This window comes from Oryctolagus cuniculus, chromosome 12 (genome assembly GCF_051225735.1).
Source record: "Oryctolagus cuniculus isolate XC-2025 breed Fujian yellow rabbit chromosome 12, ASM5122573v1, whole genome shotgun sequence".
In the NCBI taxonomy this organism is placed as follows: domain Eukaryota; kingdom Metazoa; phylum Chordata; class Mammalia; order Lagomorpha; family Leporidae; genus Oryctolagus; species Oryctolagus cuniculus.
The window spans coordinates 64,251,131-64,266,503 of NC_142878.1; the positions used below are offsets into that span (position 1 = coordinate 64,251,131).

The window sequence follows — 15,373 nt, forward strand, 5'->3', positions numbered from 1 at the left end:
TACCTGGGCCATCCTCCACTGCACTCCCTGGCCACAGCAGAGAGCTGGCCTGGAAGAGGGGCAACCGGGACAGAATCCGGCGCCCCAACCGGGACTAGAACCCGGTGTGCCGGCGCCGCTAGGCAGAGGATTAGCCTAGTGAGCCGCAGCGCCGGCCCAGACTTCTTCCTTAACATCATTTGCTATCACACAGCAAGGACCGACCTGGGAAGTTTCAAGACGCTGGAGGCTCTGTCCTCTCCTCATCTAAGTGGCTTGCATGTGCTTCATGAAGATGGCTGAACTGGACAGCCCGCATGACCACAGCAGCCTGCCAAACTGCAGGGCTTCTCACTCCCCAGCAGCCTGCAGAAGATGGCAGAGTAGTTGAATCTCTCCAGGCCCCGAGAAGAACCTTGGAATAGGCTGAGAAAGCCAACAGACCCTGAAGAGTCTGGTAGTCCCCATAAGGGTACAAACTGCACAGGAACCAGGGATTCCAGGGACAGTCACTCCAGTGACAGCAAAGTCAAGTGGTGTCTTTGGAGGGCACACAGGTGAGAGACAGCAGCAAGTCAGAGGCCTGGTCCCAGAGAGACCATGCCTGCTGCAGGGGAAGGCCAGGGGCAGGATCACAACAGAGAAAATAATGAATTGAGTTTTAAAAGAAAAAACAAACGACTAAACTGAGAAAACACATATGGACTGAATCTTCCTGGGAACACTACAATTTCATTTTATGTCATGAGGTAGGTGAAGTTGAATATTAACAAAAATAAAACTTTGTTTTCTGTACCTAGCTTCCTGGCTGGGGTTGGGATGCATAAAGCAAAGATTAGAGTTGACAGAACGCTTACCCTCTTTTATGGAATGAAGTATTGCCCAGTTCTAGAATCTCAAGTAAAGTCAATTGAGATCTTAAGAACAAGAAAAGCTTATTCTGACTGGTAGGACTGGAAGGTACCCGAGGGGCTTTTACGCCAGGAGATGTGGTCCAAGGACCAGCAGCACGGCCACCACCTGGGACCTGTTAGAATTCAGTCTCAGGGTGGATGTTGTGACGCAGCAGGTTAAGCTGCCGCCTGCCACGCTGAATCCCACCCATAGCTGAGTGCTGGTTTCAGTCCTGGCTGTTCCACTTCTGATCCAGTTCCCTGCTAATGGTCTGAGAAGTCAGAAGATGGTCCAAGTGCTTGGGCCCCTGCCACCCACATGGGAGACCTGGATGGAGTTCTGGACTCTTGGCTTTGACCTGCTCCTGCCCAGCCGTTGTGGGAATTTGGGAAATGAACCAGTGGATGGAAGATCTCTAAGTAAATAAATACTTAAAAAATAAAGAAATTTGGGATCAGTGCTGTGGCATAGCGGGTAAAGCCGCTGCCTGCAGTGCTGGCATCCCATGTGGATGCTGGTTTGAGAACCGGCTGCTCCACTTCCAATCCAGCTCTCTGCTATGGCTGGAAGGCAGTAGAGGATGGCCCAAATCCTTAGGCTCCTGCACCCGTGTGGGAGACCTGGAAAAAGCTCCTGAATCCTGGCTTCAGATCAGTGCCGCTCTGGCCGTTGTGGCCAAATGGGGAGTGAAGCAGTAGATAGAAGACCTCTCTCTCTGTAACTCTGCCTTTCAAATAAATAAACCTTTAAAAAATAAATTCAGTCACATGCCAGAAACAAAACCTGCATTTTTAGATCACACAAGCATCAGAAGGTTTCAAATTATGATCTTTCTTAACAGTTACTTCTTCACACAAAATCTTCAAGTGGCTTGCTCAAGCAGAGCCGCTATGTTCCAACTGGGCAAGCCACACCCCTACACTCAGCACTCTCAACAGCCCTGGAGGTACACAGAGGATCTCCAGGGTGGACAGTTCAAACCTGCCTTATTTAGTTCAAACTCTCGTAAGGGAACAAAGGATATCTGTGTCTAACAGCCTGGTGATCTAGTTAAGAGACACAGGGCTGAGGGTGTGTGGAAAGCAAAGTTTGATGGATGGAACACACCTGCAGAAAAAAAGGCAATGCTGTGCAGAATGCCAGTGGCCGTCTGCTCCATCCACCCTGCTCAAACCCTCAGAACCAGACAGATCAAGCCCTTCCAGAGGTGGGGCTGCAGAATACTAGGTGCCCAGTGCGTTCAGACCTCGCATTTCCAAGACAGCGCATACACACCCACAATCTTAGAAACCACACTCACCCAAGGATCCCGGAGCTGGGCCAGGGGGCAAGGTGATACTAGCCAAATGGACTGCCTCATTGATCCAGCCTGGGTCTGTGTCTGGGGCTGAGATTCTGGCCTACTGAGGAACAATTCTTTGAGCCAGGCTGGAACTCTACCTGGGTTTTTCTGCATTAAGCAAACTTCACAGATTAGAGCGGCACTGCCTCTCACATGGGAGATGGACATGTCCTAAAAGTGGGTAGATGGGGCGTAAGTCACAAAGTGGGGACTGGACTCAAGTTGTTAATGAGCTTAAGGCCTTCGCTTTAAAGATTCAGGTCCCACACCTCTACTGTCAGGTGAAGGGGGACAGACATTAAGGCTATGAGCATGGCTCAGGGCGAGAGGGAGAGAGAAGGGCGAGGCATCTTCAAGGACTGATTGAAAATGGATGAACAGGGAATTCTGCAGTGTTTATACAGAGAAGACTTGAGGGCTCTGATCCGAAACACGCATCCTTTCCAGGGGCGTCGGATGAGGCTGATCCAGGCTCTCAGACCGGTCAGGTCTCCAGAGAGGCGGCTGCTGCCGACCCTGGCAAGGCTTCGGCAGGAATGTCACTGGGGACCTTGGGTTCATCCCAGTGGATCTGTTGACACATTAGGTCACAGCAGCCACCCTGCTGATGGGCAGAGGACATCGTTAATTGGGAAACTGATGCTGGTTGTTCTGTGTGAGACCTCGATCAAGTTTACCAGCAAGAAAAACCAGACCCAGAGTATCTGATATGGCTACTTGAGATCAACAAGATGAAGGCTGATCCTTGTGACTGTGGCTGAGCGGCAGCTGTCTGGGGCCAGCCGATCCTGATCAACAGCAGACAGGGTGAGCCAAGGCTTGGGAGGCCATGTGGCCAGTACGCTTGGAACAGCATGAGCCCTGTTCAAAGGTGACACAAGGACGCAGTGGACTCATGCTTTTTCCAACTGCTCACATGACTACGTTTTCAGAGCCTGGATGTCACTGGAATCCCTAGGAACGTATTTATAGTTTCCTTTCATGATTCTTAAAAGTACAGTTAACTTTGAAAACGCCGTCCGGACCCAGATGAACACTATATAACTGCCTGCTGGTGGACTGGGTCAAGCTGCTCACACTCAGGTTCTGAGTCATCAAGAACCCACACGCGGAGGCCGTGGCCACGGCATGCTGTTACTGGGTCCAGCCTCCTCTGTGACTGCCAGAGGCAAATTCCTAAGCCTAATTAAGACTGCTGCTGACACAGTCCACACCGTGCCCCACTAACCCTGTCCTCTCTGGCCACGGAATGATGCCATCCTGGTCTCTTGCCACATCTTTCAACGGTCCCACAACAAACGTGTTCCTAAGGAGAGGTGACTGTAAAGACCACAGATACTCCAATTTACATAAAATTATCTCACTCCATTTTATTTAAGATTTTTTTATCCAGTTAGTAAAAGAAAGATGTGTCTCTTTTTATACATATGTACAAGTTCAGTTATAAAAATAGACAGCACATTCAAAGAGAAAAAAGTCTTGGCATTTTTCTGATTCCCTCTAAATAGCATCTGTACACAGGAGTCTGGGTTTGGGCAGGGGAATCTTAATGATTTAAATTAAATGATTCCCCTAAAACCCCTACTCCAAAAAAAAAAAAAAGTTTTAAAAATCAATCTATCTAAATTCAATTCCGCGATTTTCAGGTGTGCAAATTAGAGGCTGGCCCGCCCAGAAGCACCTGCTCCACCAGGGACATCAGGCGGGGGTGTGGGTGGGGGGTGGGAGGCAGAACAACCTCCCGTGCGAATGCGGCCCCTCTGCCTCTCTTGGAGGGCAGCAAGCTCAAGCTGGTGGGGCCGAGCTTGCCCTCCGCCACTTCCACCCTTCCTGCTCCTCCTGCTGTCCCTTCCTTTCTCAGTGCAATACAGACAGTGCATACAGCCAAGAGGGGGCTGAGGGCGTGGGGGGAGACTGTGCATTGAGCATGGGCAAAGGAGAGTCTGCGAGACGGGAGGGGAGGTGTCCTGCTGACTGAGGTGGCTCCTGGTCTCTCTACTGGCTTCTGGGTATCCCTTGGGTGGGAGCTACTGCTACTGTTGCTGGTGGGACCCGAAGGTTCTATGGTGTGAATTATGCAGGACAGGGGAGGAAATGCAAGGAAAACACCTGCCTGTTACCATGTTTCCTCTGTTCCTGTCATCCTCCGAAGCCACCACCTCCTCTCGCGCTTACTGCTTTCTCTCCAACAACAAAACTGTGGCAAATGGCATTTGGAGACCTGTGGAGGTGTCGAAAGACTGCAGACACCCGGTACACAATTCCCCCTTTCCTAGACCTACAACTCTGAGAGGAGTCTCCACCTTGGAAGGCTCTTCACAGCCCTGCGGAGCCTCTGCAGGAACATGGTCAGAGCCGGGGAGCGGAATGGGGATGGAGACAGTGTGCCTGAGCTAAAGGGGGTCCATGTCAGGCCCTTCCCCCATAAGAGGTTTAAGACTTGGCTTTGGGGGTCATGTGAGATGCCGGGGCGGGGGTGTGGGGCTGATCCCTATCCCTGGCCTTCTCGCCACAGGCAGCCCCAGAACATTCCTTCTGAGACAGCTGATAAAAATGCTCACACCAACCACCTGCCTGCTTTTCTGCTGCAAACGCTCATCTCCACCCTCTGACTCAGGATGTAAGATGCTGCACGGGGCATGTTTGCAGACCAAGGCTCTCGCCCCAGATTTGGCTGAAGGAAGCTGGAAGACCGAGGTGGTTACCGTCCTCCAGAGGGGTTGGTGCCTTTGCCCTGTTTCCGGACCAGGGAGTCTGAGGCTAGGCTGCTGGTCACATGGAGGCTCTTGGGAGTCCCAGGTACACTGTTCCCTTTGCTCAAAGGGGAACTCAAAGGAGAAGAGGCGCTTGAAGGTCCAAAGTCAGCAAGACCAGCAGGCCGGACCAGGGACGTCTGCAGAGGACTGCTAGCGGAGATTCCTGTGGGGATGGAGAAGGAGACAGGAAGGTAAGCACCAGCCCTGTGGGGATTGCCATGGAGCCTGAGGTTACCAGAGCTGAGTCTGGAAGAAAGGCAGTAGGCAATCCCTCCCAGTCACCCCTGGCCAATCTCTTCTGGGTGCGTTTGCTTCCTTTTCCAGTCAACAGTCTTTCTATTGAGGAAAAAGAGAAAATGACATCTACCCCTCTCCATATGACCTCATCCACAGAGAATGAAATGTCACTGTGAGGCCCCAGACAGAACACACGACACATGGCCTGAGAAGCGGCTTACTAGGCACTTCCGGCTCTTCTCTCCTGGGAGGCCCCTTGTGACTATCTGCTTCCTTCTGGATCCACAGGTGTCCTCTGCTCCCCTGAGCAGGCTGCCCACTCTCTAACCTGGCTGTCCTCACACGCTCCTCCTTGCACCGGCCATAGCCATCACTGCTCTCAAAGCCCTGTCGCTTCCAGGAGCTCAAAGCCCCACGCTTTGGGCATGGCTCTCTGCGCAACAGTGACTTTTCTCTAGTGTGAGACAAATCTAGTTACACCTGCTAACATGTTGTCTAATATGAGTCCCCAACTGTTTCTTCTGTTCTGGTTTTCTTGTCCTAAAAAATGCTAAGGGCTTGAGGGGCACACAGGAGTCTTTCCTCATCTACAGTGCAAGAGCAGGAAATCTTGAGCCAGTCCTTTCTCCTGTTTTCCATTCCCAGTTACAAGCACTGCTGATGTTTCTTGTGTCACACTACTCGTTTGCTCCTCACCCCTCTAGACCCGTTCTTGAGCAGGTGTCCAGGAGAAATCCTAGGGTGTGGTACTCTGCCCCACCCTGGGTGACTCCGGTTCCCCAAGGATATAATGAGCTGCCCAAGGGTTAAGAAACACTGGGCTAGGCTGTTCTACTTTGTATTTCCAGAATAAAGCAGTAAGTGAAAGCAGAAAGTCTTGCAGCAGGAGAAAGGGGAGGTGAAATAACATTCACAGCGCACTTCCTACAGCCCAAGCACTTTCTATTCCAGAACGCTCAGACTCGCTGCAACAATCCTGTGAGCTCATCCTAAGTCCAAGTATGAGCGGGGAGAGCGGCCTGTAAATGGGTCCTCCTTTCTCACCAAGCCCAGCTGCCCTGCATTCCAAGGCCACAGTGGCCATGTCCCTTCTCAAACTGTCATAGCTCCTTGTCGCCTAGCACGTCTTGCCATGTCTTCCCAACCCTGACTCCCATTGCTCTCCTCTTCTGCATAACCTGGCTGACCAATTCAGTGATCCCCCATACTGCCAGCTTTCTGTTGTCTGTACAAATCTTTCCTTGTCTTCCTTTCAGAATTACAGCTGGGCATCCTTATCGGGAGGTCCACGCTTCCTCCTCCTTCTGACCCACAACCACAATTAAGCCTCTGCTCTTCCCACTTCTCTGTATCATGCAATCTAGTAAACATATCCCATGCACAGCTTCCCTTTCTCACGTCTATTATACACTTAAGTGCGGGGTCCACATGCTATGCGCAGGGTCCAGAGGTGCTTAACATCTGAATGAATGCTAACTATGTCAGCCTGGATTACTAAAATATAGGTTCTAGAAGACAATCTAGGAACAAAAAAACCAGTTCTCAAAGCAGCAACAATTCTAAATGTTTAAATCAACACAGTCCACAATGCAGCTAAGGTGTTTTCATGGTGACTTTCTATTCAAGAGCAGCACCAAGCCAGCAGACAAGAGGAAGGTCAAGGCTGCTCTGCACACAGAAGCAGAACTCCATCCTGGACTCTGGGAGGAAGGGTGCTGGCTTGGGGAGCCCCACACATGCTGCTTGGCAGAATGCGCAACAGACTTTCCAGACTGCTCTTGATCACAACAGCCTGCAGCTGCCCACGGCCTGCGCACCTTTAGACACGTTGTACCCGTATGCAGCATAGGCAGCTGCAGATGCTGCCGCAGCCCCTGCTTTAGCTCCTGCCATTGCAGCGGCACTGCCTGCTGTGGACTTCCGGCTTCGGCCTTTCCCTGCTCCTTTGGCTGTGCTTCCTGAACCTTTGGGGCGTCCTCGGCTGCGGGCTGAGTGACCACGTCCTGCAGCTGGCATTTCCTGAATGGAAATTCCTGTGGGAACAAATGGGCCAAGAGGGAAAAAAATTAATTTCTTCAAAATGTTAATATCAACTTTCCCCCTGATAGTGCAAGCCGGCTCTTGGAGTGTTTGCTCCAGGACTCCTGGGAGGTTCAGGTCTACGTTTAATGGTCAGTGGCTGAGTAACTACAGATTCTCAACACCCAAAAGCCGAATCTTCAGGGCACTTTTCATTCCAAAGGTTCCTATCACTCCTGTATTTCTTCTTCAGACCAGCCTATTACTAAATGAATTCCAGGGACCTGCAACCTAGGATTCACTTGCATACTCCCAAAGTGCTCCTGCCCTGGAAAGTCAACATTTCCTCCCAAGTTTTTTTTTTTTTTTTTTTTTTAAGATTTATTTATTCATTTGAAAGGCAGAGATACAAAGAGGCAGAGGCAGAGAGAGAAAAAGAGAGATATTTTATCTGCTGGATCACTCCCCAAATGGCTGCAATAGCCAGAGTTGGGTCGATTCAAAGCCAGGAGCTTCTTCTGGGTCTCCTATGTAGGTGCAGGGGCACAAGGACTTGGGCCATCTTCTGCTGCTTTCCCAAATGCATTAGCAGGGAGCTGGATCAGAAGTGGAGCAGCCGGAACTTGAACTGGTGCCTATATGGGTTGCCAGCACTGCAGGGAGTGGCTTTACCCACTATGCCACAGCACTGGCCCCTCTGAGTTTTTTTTTTTTTTTCTTTTGTTTTGAAATAATCTTTATTTATTTTCATCTATTTGAAAGGCAGAGCAAGAGAAAGAGATAACTGGTTCACTCCCCCAAAAGCCAGGACTGGGTTAGGCTGAAGCCAGGAAACACTTGAGTGGCTTCCCAGGATACACTAGCAGGAAGCTGGATCAGAAACAGAGGTGCTGGGGACTTGATCCAGCACCCCAATGTGAGATATAGGCATCTCAAGTGGCAGCTCAACCCAAACCGTGACAATGCTCACCTCCTCTCCCAAGTTTTAACTTCAGAGTTTCAGGGGTACTATGGTGATACATTAATCTACCAATCAGGATCCCATGTCAGAATGCTGGCTTCTGATACAGCTCTTGGCTAACTTGTCTTGAAATCAACAGATGATCACTCAGGTAATGGAGCTCCTCACTCCTGCCTATTGAAGCCATCTTGGAGAATAAACCAGAGGAAAGAGATTTTTTCCCCCTCTCTCCTCTTCCCTGTCACTCTGCCTTTCAAATAAGTAAATCTTAAAAAAAACAAAAACAGTAACCTAGAGGTTCCCCTAAGAAACAGTAGGAATACTAGGCCTATACAACAAAGTGAAGGAAGGCCCAGAAAAACTGATTTTAACTAAAAGATAACAGCTAAGAGTGAAATAAGAAAGATGACTAAGCAACACATACATTTTAAATCTCTAGGAAGTTCATATTTTGGTTTCTCTTACATTCTTTTTATTTTATTTATTTATTTTTTTGACAGGCAGAGTGGACAGTGAGAGAGAGAGACAGAGAGAAAGGTCTTCCTTTTGCCGTTGGTTCACCCTCCAATGACCCCCGCTGGCGCACTGCAGCCGGCGCACCGTGCTGATCCGATGGCAGGAACCAGGTGCTTCTCCTGGTCTCCCATGGGGTGCAGGGCCCAAGCACTTGGGCCAACCTCCACTGCACTCCCGGGCCATAGCAGAGAGCTGGCCTGGAAGAGGGGCAACCGGGACAGAATCCGGTGCCCCAAGCGGGACTAGAACCCGGTGTGCCGGCGCTGCAAGGCGGAGGATTAGTCTAGTGAGCTGCGGCATCGGCCAATAGGCTTATTCTTTCAGTAGCTTTCTCAAGTGAAAGAATGTAAGAGAGGCCGGCGCCGTGGCTCACTAGGCTAATCCTCCACCTAGTGGCTCCGGCACACCAGGTTCTAGTCCTGGTCGGGGCACCGGATTCTGTCCCGGTTGCCCCTCTTCCAGGCCAGCTCTCTGCTGTGGCCCGGGAAGGCAGTGGAGGATGGCCCAAGTCCTTGGGCCCTGCACCCCATGGGAGACCAGGAGGAGCACCTGGTTCCTGCCTTCGGATCAGCGCGGTGCACCGGGCGCAGCGCGCCAGCCGTGGCGGCCATTGGAGGGTGAACCAATGGCAAAGGAAGACCTTTCTCTCTCTCTATCCACTCTGCCTGTCAAAAAAAAAAAAAAAAAAAAAAAAAAGGCTATAACATCTACTTTTCGGTCTACTGCATTCTTTTCTAAAGAAAATGCCATTATCCTAGAAGCACTCAGGCCCTCATCCACCACACTAAACCAACCAATGTGCTCCTGAGGCAGTGGGGCAGCCATGCGTGACAGCAGCATCACTCACCATTCACGGTGTCCGAGACAGAGCCTGTGATGGAAGCAGGCGAGTTGGTGGCTCGAGACTGAGGGGCTGAAGAGGCCGGGTCATCCACGATGACCAGCATGTCACTGCTGCTCTCATCAGGGGGAATGGAGCCAGTGTGCAGCTCACTGCTGATGGAAATCTACAAGAGGAAGGGTCAGGACCATGATGACCAGAGTGTGCACAGCCTGCAGTCCCCCATCAGGAGAGACCCTGCTGCACAGACACACCCCACTTTCCCTCTCCTGCCCAGCCTCACTGCTGAAACTTAGCAGCTGCTCTGGCTTCTCAGAAGCCAGCAGCCAGCCTGCTCTCATTTGCTTTTCTCCTGATGGGTCCCTTGTTCAGCCCCATTCTACAAGGCAAGGCTGCCCACGTTTGAGTCCCTCCCACAAGGTCAGCCAGAGTGGCCACTGCCACGACGAAGGCCTTTCCCACCCCCCCAGCATTTTGTGATGTTTTTATAGGGGAGACGACACAGGGAGGGAAAGGGTACCCCTTGCAAATGCAGGGAATGTCCATGCTAGCACGACGAAGGCCTTTTAAAGGAGCCTGACCTCACTAAATGGGCTGGGCATAGCCGAGTCCACGCTGATGAAGGAGTCGTCCCCGTCGGCTGAGAGGTTGGAGTTGTCAGCGGAGGGAACAAACGGGATCACGAGGTTCATGCCTTCTTTTCTCCTTTTCCCATCTAATTCATCTTCCTTTTTCTTCTGGGAACACACAGATCAGGAAATATGGAAGAAGCATGAGAATACATCCCAAGAGAAAAGTGTGAGTTAGGGAAGAAAATGATGATAGAACTTTTATTCTTGACTTTATAAACTTCTCAATGAGCACATTTATAAGAAAAACTCACAAGGAAGGGGAGGGATCAGTTAGTAAGAGTTCAGGTGTACTTTACTACAACAGAATATAACTGAACCGGAGCCACCTCAAGCCAGATCCTCATGGGACACCCAGGCAGCAGCCTGTGTCCTTGCCTAATGATCGCGGTCCCACAAAACAGAGGCCAGGGCTTGCTTATTTTGAAAGTCAGTTACAGAAGAGACAAGGGAGACAGAGATCGGTCTTCCATCCACTGGTTTACTCCCCAGATGGCCACAATGGCCAGCACTGGGCCAGGCTGAAGCCAGGAGCTTCATCTGGGTCTCCCATGTGGGTGGCAGAGGCCCAAACACTTGAGCCATCTTCCACTGCCTTCCCAGGCCATTAGCAGGGAGCTAGATAGGAAATGGAGCAGTCGGGACATGAACAGGCACTCATATGGGACGCCAGCATCACACGCAGTGGCTAATTTACCTGTTCTGCCACAATACCTGCCCTGAACCAGTGCTTTCATTGAGTTTTCTATACATCTCTTTTTAATTAGAAAACTGTTCTGATCTGTTTATTGTCATTCACTTGAAAGACTCAACTAGAGAGAAAGAGAAAGGTCTTCCATTGGCTAGTTCACCCCCAAATGCCTGCAACAGCCAGGGCTGGGCTAGGTTGAAGCTAGAAGCCGGAAATTCCATCTGGGTCTCCCATGTGGGTGGAAGAGACCCAAGTACTTGAGCCATCATCATCTGCTGCCTCCCAGGATGCGCATCAGCAGGAAGCTGCATTGGAAACAGAGGACCTGGGACTCAAACTATGCACTCCGATATGGGATGCAGGCGTTCCAAGTGACTTAAGTGCCATGCCAAACACTTGCCACTACATAGAATTTTTTAGACCATCTGTAGTCTGTCTGTGATTACTCCATATGTTTTAAATATATACAAAGAGAATGAAGGGTCTTGTGCTCCAGAAATAATGAGTTGCTTTTTTTCATTTCTGCAATTTACACAGAAACTCTTAACACAGAAACTGCTAGACCAAGCAGTTGCAGACATAAGTTCAGCAGGGCTGTGTTGCAGACTGGGGACCTGGAATCATGGAATGTGCTTGGATATACCTCGAATCTTATACCCCTATGGCACTACTGCACCTGTATCTACCCCTAGCAGAGGCTAACAGGTTACACTATCACTGGGCACTTATTATTCTACACTTAGTATGGGGACGTTACCTGAGGCAAACTGTTGAACCCTACAATGCACTATGTCAAAAAACCACCCTTTCATCCTTGATACTGTTTCTGAATGCTAAGGCTACTTGTGCATACTTATTATTTATTTTTAATTATCTGAGATTAATATTTCTCTCAATGATTTACCACATCATTTAATATCATTATTTCTGAGAGGTGTGGGGCCAAATTTGTGCTGCAGCCAGTAAAGCTGCAGCCTGCAATGACACATCCCATACGGGTGCTGGTTTGAGTCCCAGCTGCTCCATTTCCAATCCAGCTCCCTGCTGATGGCCTGGGAAAAGAGCAGAAGATGGCCCAAGTGCTTGTGCCCCTACACACTTGTGGGAGACTAGGAAGAGGCTCCTGGCTTCCATCTAGCCCAGTCCTTGCTGTTGAGGCCATTTGTGGCGTGAACTAATGAATGGAAGAGACCTCTCTGTTTTTAAGATTTATTATTATTATTATTATTATTTTTATTTTAAACAAACAAAAAAAAGAGGTGGGCTGGCATTGTGGTATAGTGTGTTAAGCTGCCATCTGTGACCCCAACATCCCACACGGGCACTGGCTCTACTTTGATACAGTCCCCTGCAAATGGCCTGGGATAAGCAGTGGAAGATGGCCTAACTGTGTGGGTTCCTGCCACTCACGTGGGAGACCCAGATGAAGCTCCTAGCTCCTAGCTTTGGCCTGGCCCACTGCTGGCCGTTGTGGCCAACTGGTGAAGATCTCTTTCTCTTTCCATAACTCTTTTAAGATGAATAAATAAATCTTAAAAAAAATATATAAAAAAAGAGAGAGTTTTGGAGGGGAAAATCAAAGTGGGGAAGGGGTGAGTGTTATCACCCCAACCCACCCCTGAACTCTCATCCACTATTCACTCCCCAGATGTCAGCTGCAGCCAGGGCTGAACCAAAGCTATCGCAAGGAAGTCAATCCAGGTCTCCCACATGAGAGGCAGGAACCCCATTATTTCAATCATCACCATTGCCTTCTTCTTTTTTTTAAAGATTTTATTTATTTGAGAGGTAGAGTTACAGACAGTGAGAAGTAGAGTGAGAGAGAGAGAGAGAGAGAGAGAGAGGTCTTCCATCTGCTGGTTCACTCCCTAGATGGCCACAACGGCTGGAGCTATGCCGATCTGAAGCCAGGAGCCAGGAGCTTCCTCCAAATCTCCCAAATCTTCCACCGCTTTCCCAGGCCACAGCAGAGAGCTGGATTAGAAGAGGGGCAGCCAGGACTAGAACCAGCGGCCACATGGGATGCCGGCGCTGCGGGCAGAGGATTGACCTACTGCGCCATAGCACCAGCACCCACCACTGCCTTTTTTTTTTTTTTTTTGGACAGGCAGAGTGGACAGTGAGAGAGACAGAGAGAAAGGTCTTCCTTTGCCGTTGGTTCACCCTCCAATAGCTGCCGCAGCCGGCACACTGCGCTGATCTGAAGCCGGGAGCCAGGTGCCTCCCCTGGTCTCCCATGCGGGTGCAGGGCCCAAGCACTTGGGCCATCCGGGACAGAATCCGGAGCCCCGACCAGGACTAGAACCCGGTGTGCTGGCACCGCTAGGCGGAGGGTTAGCCTACTGAGCCACGGCGCCGGCCTCCACCGCCTTTCAAGGCCACAGCAGAGAGCTGGACTGGAAGAGGAGCAACCAGGACTAGAACCGGCACCCATGTGGGATGCCAGCACTACAGGCGGAGAATTAACCTAGTGTGCCACAGCGCTGGCCCCTAGTTATTTCTTAATTGTCAAAAAACCAATGGAATATTTGCTCTTATTCTAAAGTGCTCTGTGTAATAATAGCAGCCCAGGCCAAAGAGATGATACAAACCACAGGACAGGCAGTGGCCTTCCGAAGGGCAGTGCCTCAGAGACTGCTATTCCTGGGCTGTGGCTGGAGTGCTGCAGCCAGCGCACCGCGCTGATCCGAAGGCAGGAGCCAGGTGCTTCTCTTGGTCTCCCATGTGGTGCGGGGCCCAAGCACTTGGGCCATCCTCCACTGCACTCCCTGGCCACAGCAGAGAGCTGGCCTGGAAGAGGGGCAACCGGGACAGAATCCGGCGCCCGGACCGGGACTAGAACCCGGTGTGCCGGCGCTGCTAGGTGGAGGATTAGCCTAGTGAGCTGCGGCGCCGGCCAACCATTGCCTTCTAATGGTTTGCAATAGCAGGAAGGTGAAGCTGGGAAAGGGAGCAGGTAACAAACACAGGCACTCCCATATGTATTGTGGGTGCCCTAATCAATGGTTTAACTGCTGGGCTGAACACTCAACCCTCCATCTTTATTTTATTTACTTCATTTTTAAAAGATTCAGTTATTTATTTGAAAGAGTTACAGGGAAAGAGAGAGAGAAAATCAAGATCAAGAGATCATCTAACTCAGTCCCCAGATGGCCACAAAGGGACACACTAAAGCCAGGAGCTTCACCTATACCTCCCATGTGGTGGCAAGAGCCCAGGTACTTGGGCCATCCTCTGCTGTTTTTCCTAGGTCATCAATAGGGAGGTGTATGGGAAGTGGAGCAGCCAGGACTTGAACCAGAACCCATATGGGATGTCAGCACTGCAGAGAGAGGTTTACTGGCTCTGCCTGCAATGCTGGCCCCATCTTTATTTTAAATACTAAGTAACAGGATTGATATCGGGGGATGGAGTCATAAGAGCCTAGGGGAACAAGTAGAGATTCAGCTTAGGGAAAGATCCATCATTCCCAAGGTTTTCTTTTCTTTTCTTTTCTTCTAAAAAGATTGTTTGAAAGACAGTAACAGAGAGAGGAAGAGACACAGAGAGAAAGAGGTCTTCCACCCACTGCATCACTCCCCAGATGACCGCAATGGCCGAGCTGAGCTGATTCAAAGCCAGGAGCCAAGAGCTTCCTCTGAGCCTCCCATATGGGTGGCAGGGGCCCAAGCACTTAGGCCTTCTTCCACTGCTTTCCCAGGGGCTTTAGCAGGGAGCTGGATCAGAAATGGAATAGTCGGGACTCGAACTGGTGCCCCAATGGGGTGCTGGTGCTGCAGGCTTTAACCCAGCGTGGCACAGCATGGGCTCCAGCCAAGGTTTTTAAAAGTTTTGTAAATGAAAAAAGTATGAGGGGCATCCTTCAGAGTACAACAGTTCTGCTTAGAGTTCTGTACTAGGAAGAGCTAGTATACCTCCTGAAAGATGACTGAGACCGGTTCCTAGGCTGCTAATCCTCAAAGCCATGTTGACAAAGAGACATGAGGCCCAGTACATGCTTGGACAAGAGGAAGACAACCTCCACTGAAAGCAGAACCAGTATCAACATGTGGCAGATAACATGTGGCAAACCAAACCGGCCAAGGAAATAAGGCAAGGACAAGGACAAGATGTAAGGGATACTGAATGCCAATGCCAATGCTATGGAGATGCCCAAAGCTCAGGTGGGTATCTTGTTCAAGACCATGAGCCCAGCCCAAAGACAAGCCAAAAACACCAGGAAAAATTAGGAAGCACTTTCTAGAAGGTAGTAAAATGGTACAACCACAGCTCTTGGGTACAGTATGTTTGGAATCTAGTCAGAACTAATGGATTGATTCCCAAAATGACTAAGTCCTGCTGGTTTCTCCCCCAATTAGCATGCCAATAAACACCAGGGATAAAAATTGCTGATCTAATACTTTAGAAACTACATCCTATTTTGAGGTTAATCTGGTAGGTGCCAGCAGAAAAAGAAAGGAAACAAGAATGTTCAAATCTTCAGTATGAGCTGAAGAGAAAAAGATGAA

General features: G+C 50.1%; 1 protein-coding gene across 5 annotated transcripts in view; it reads right to left on the minus strand.

The window, feature by feature from the left end:
- Positions 1-3,559: 3,559 nt before the first annotated feature.
- INO80 (INO80 complex ATPase subunit) overlaps positions 3,560-15,373 on the minus strand; it is a 148,185-nt gene continuing 136,371 nt past the window's right edge. For 4 of the 5 annotated variants that reach the window (XR_016218039.1, XM_002717971.6, XM_089310075.1 and 1 more), the window contains 4 exons: positions 10,127-10,282; positions 9,552-9,711; positions 7,026-7,241; positions 3,560-5,134 (listed from right to left, as the gene is read on the minus strand). Coding sequence is in view for 4 of the 5 variants with exons in the window: in XM_002717971.6 (XP_002718017.2) it covers positions 4,917-5,134; positions 7,026-7,241; positions 9,552-9,711; positions 10,127-10,282 (750 nt within the window). In the remaining variant the exon portion in view is untranslated. The remainder of the gene's footprint in view (positions 5,135-7,025; positions 7,242-9,551; positions 9,712-10,126; positions 10,283-15,373) is intronic. The other variant, XM_017348137.4, reaches the window with a different exon arrangement.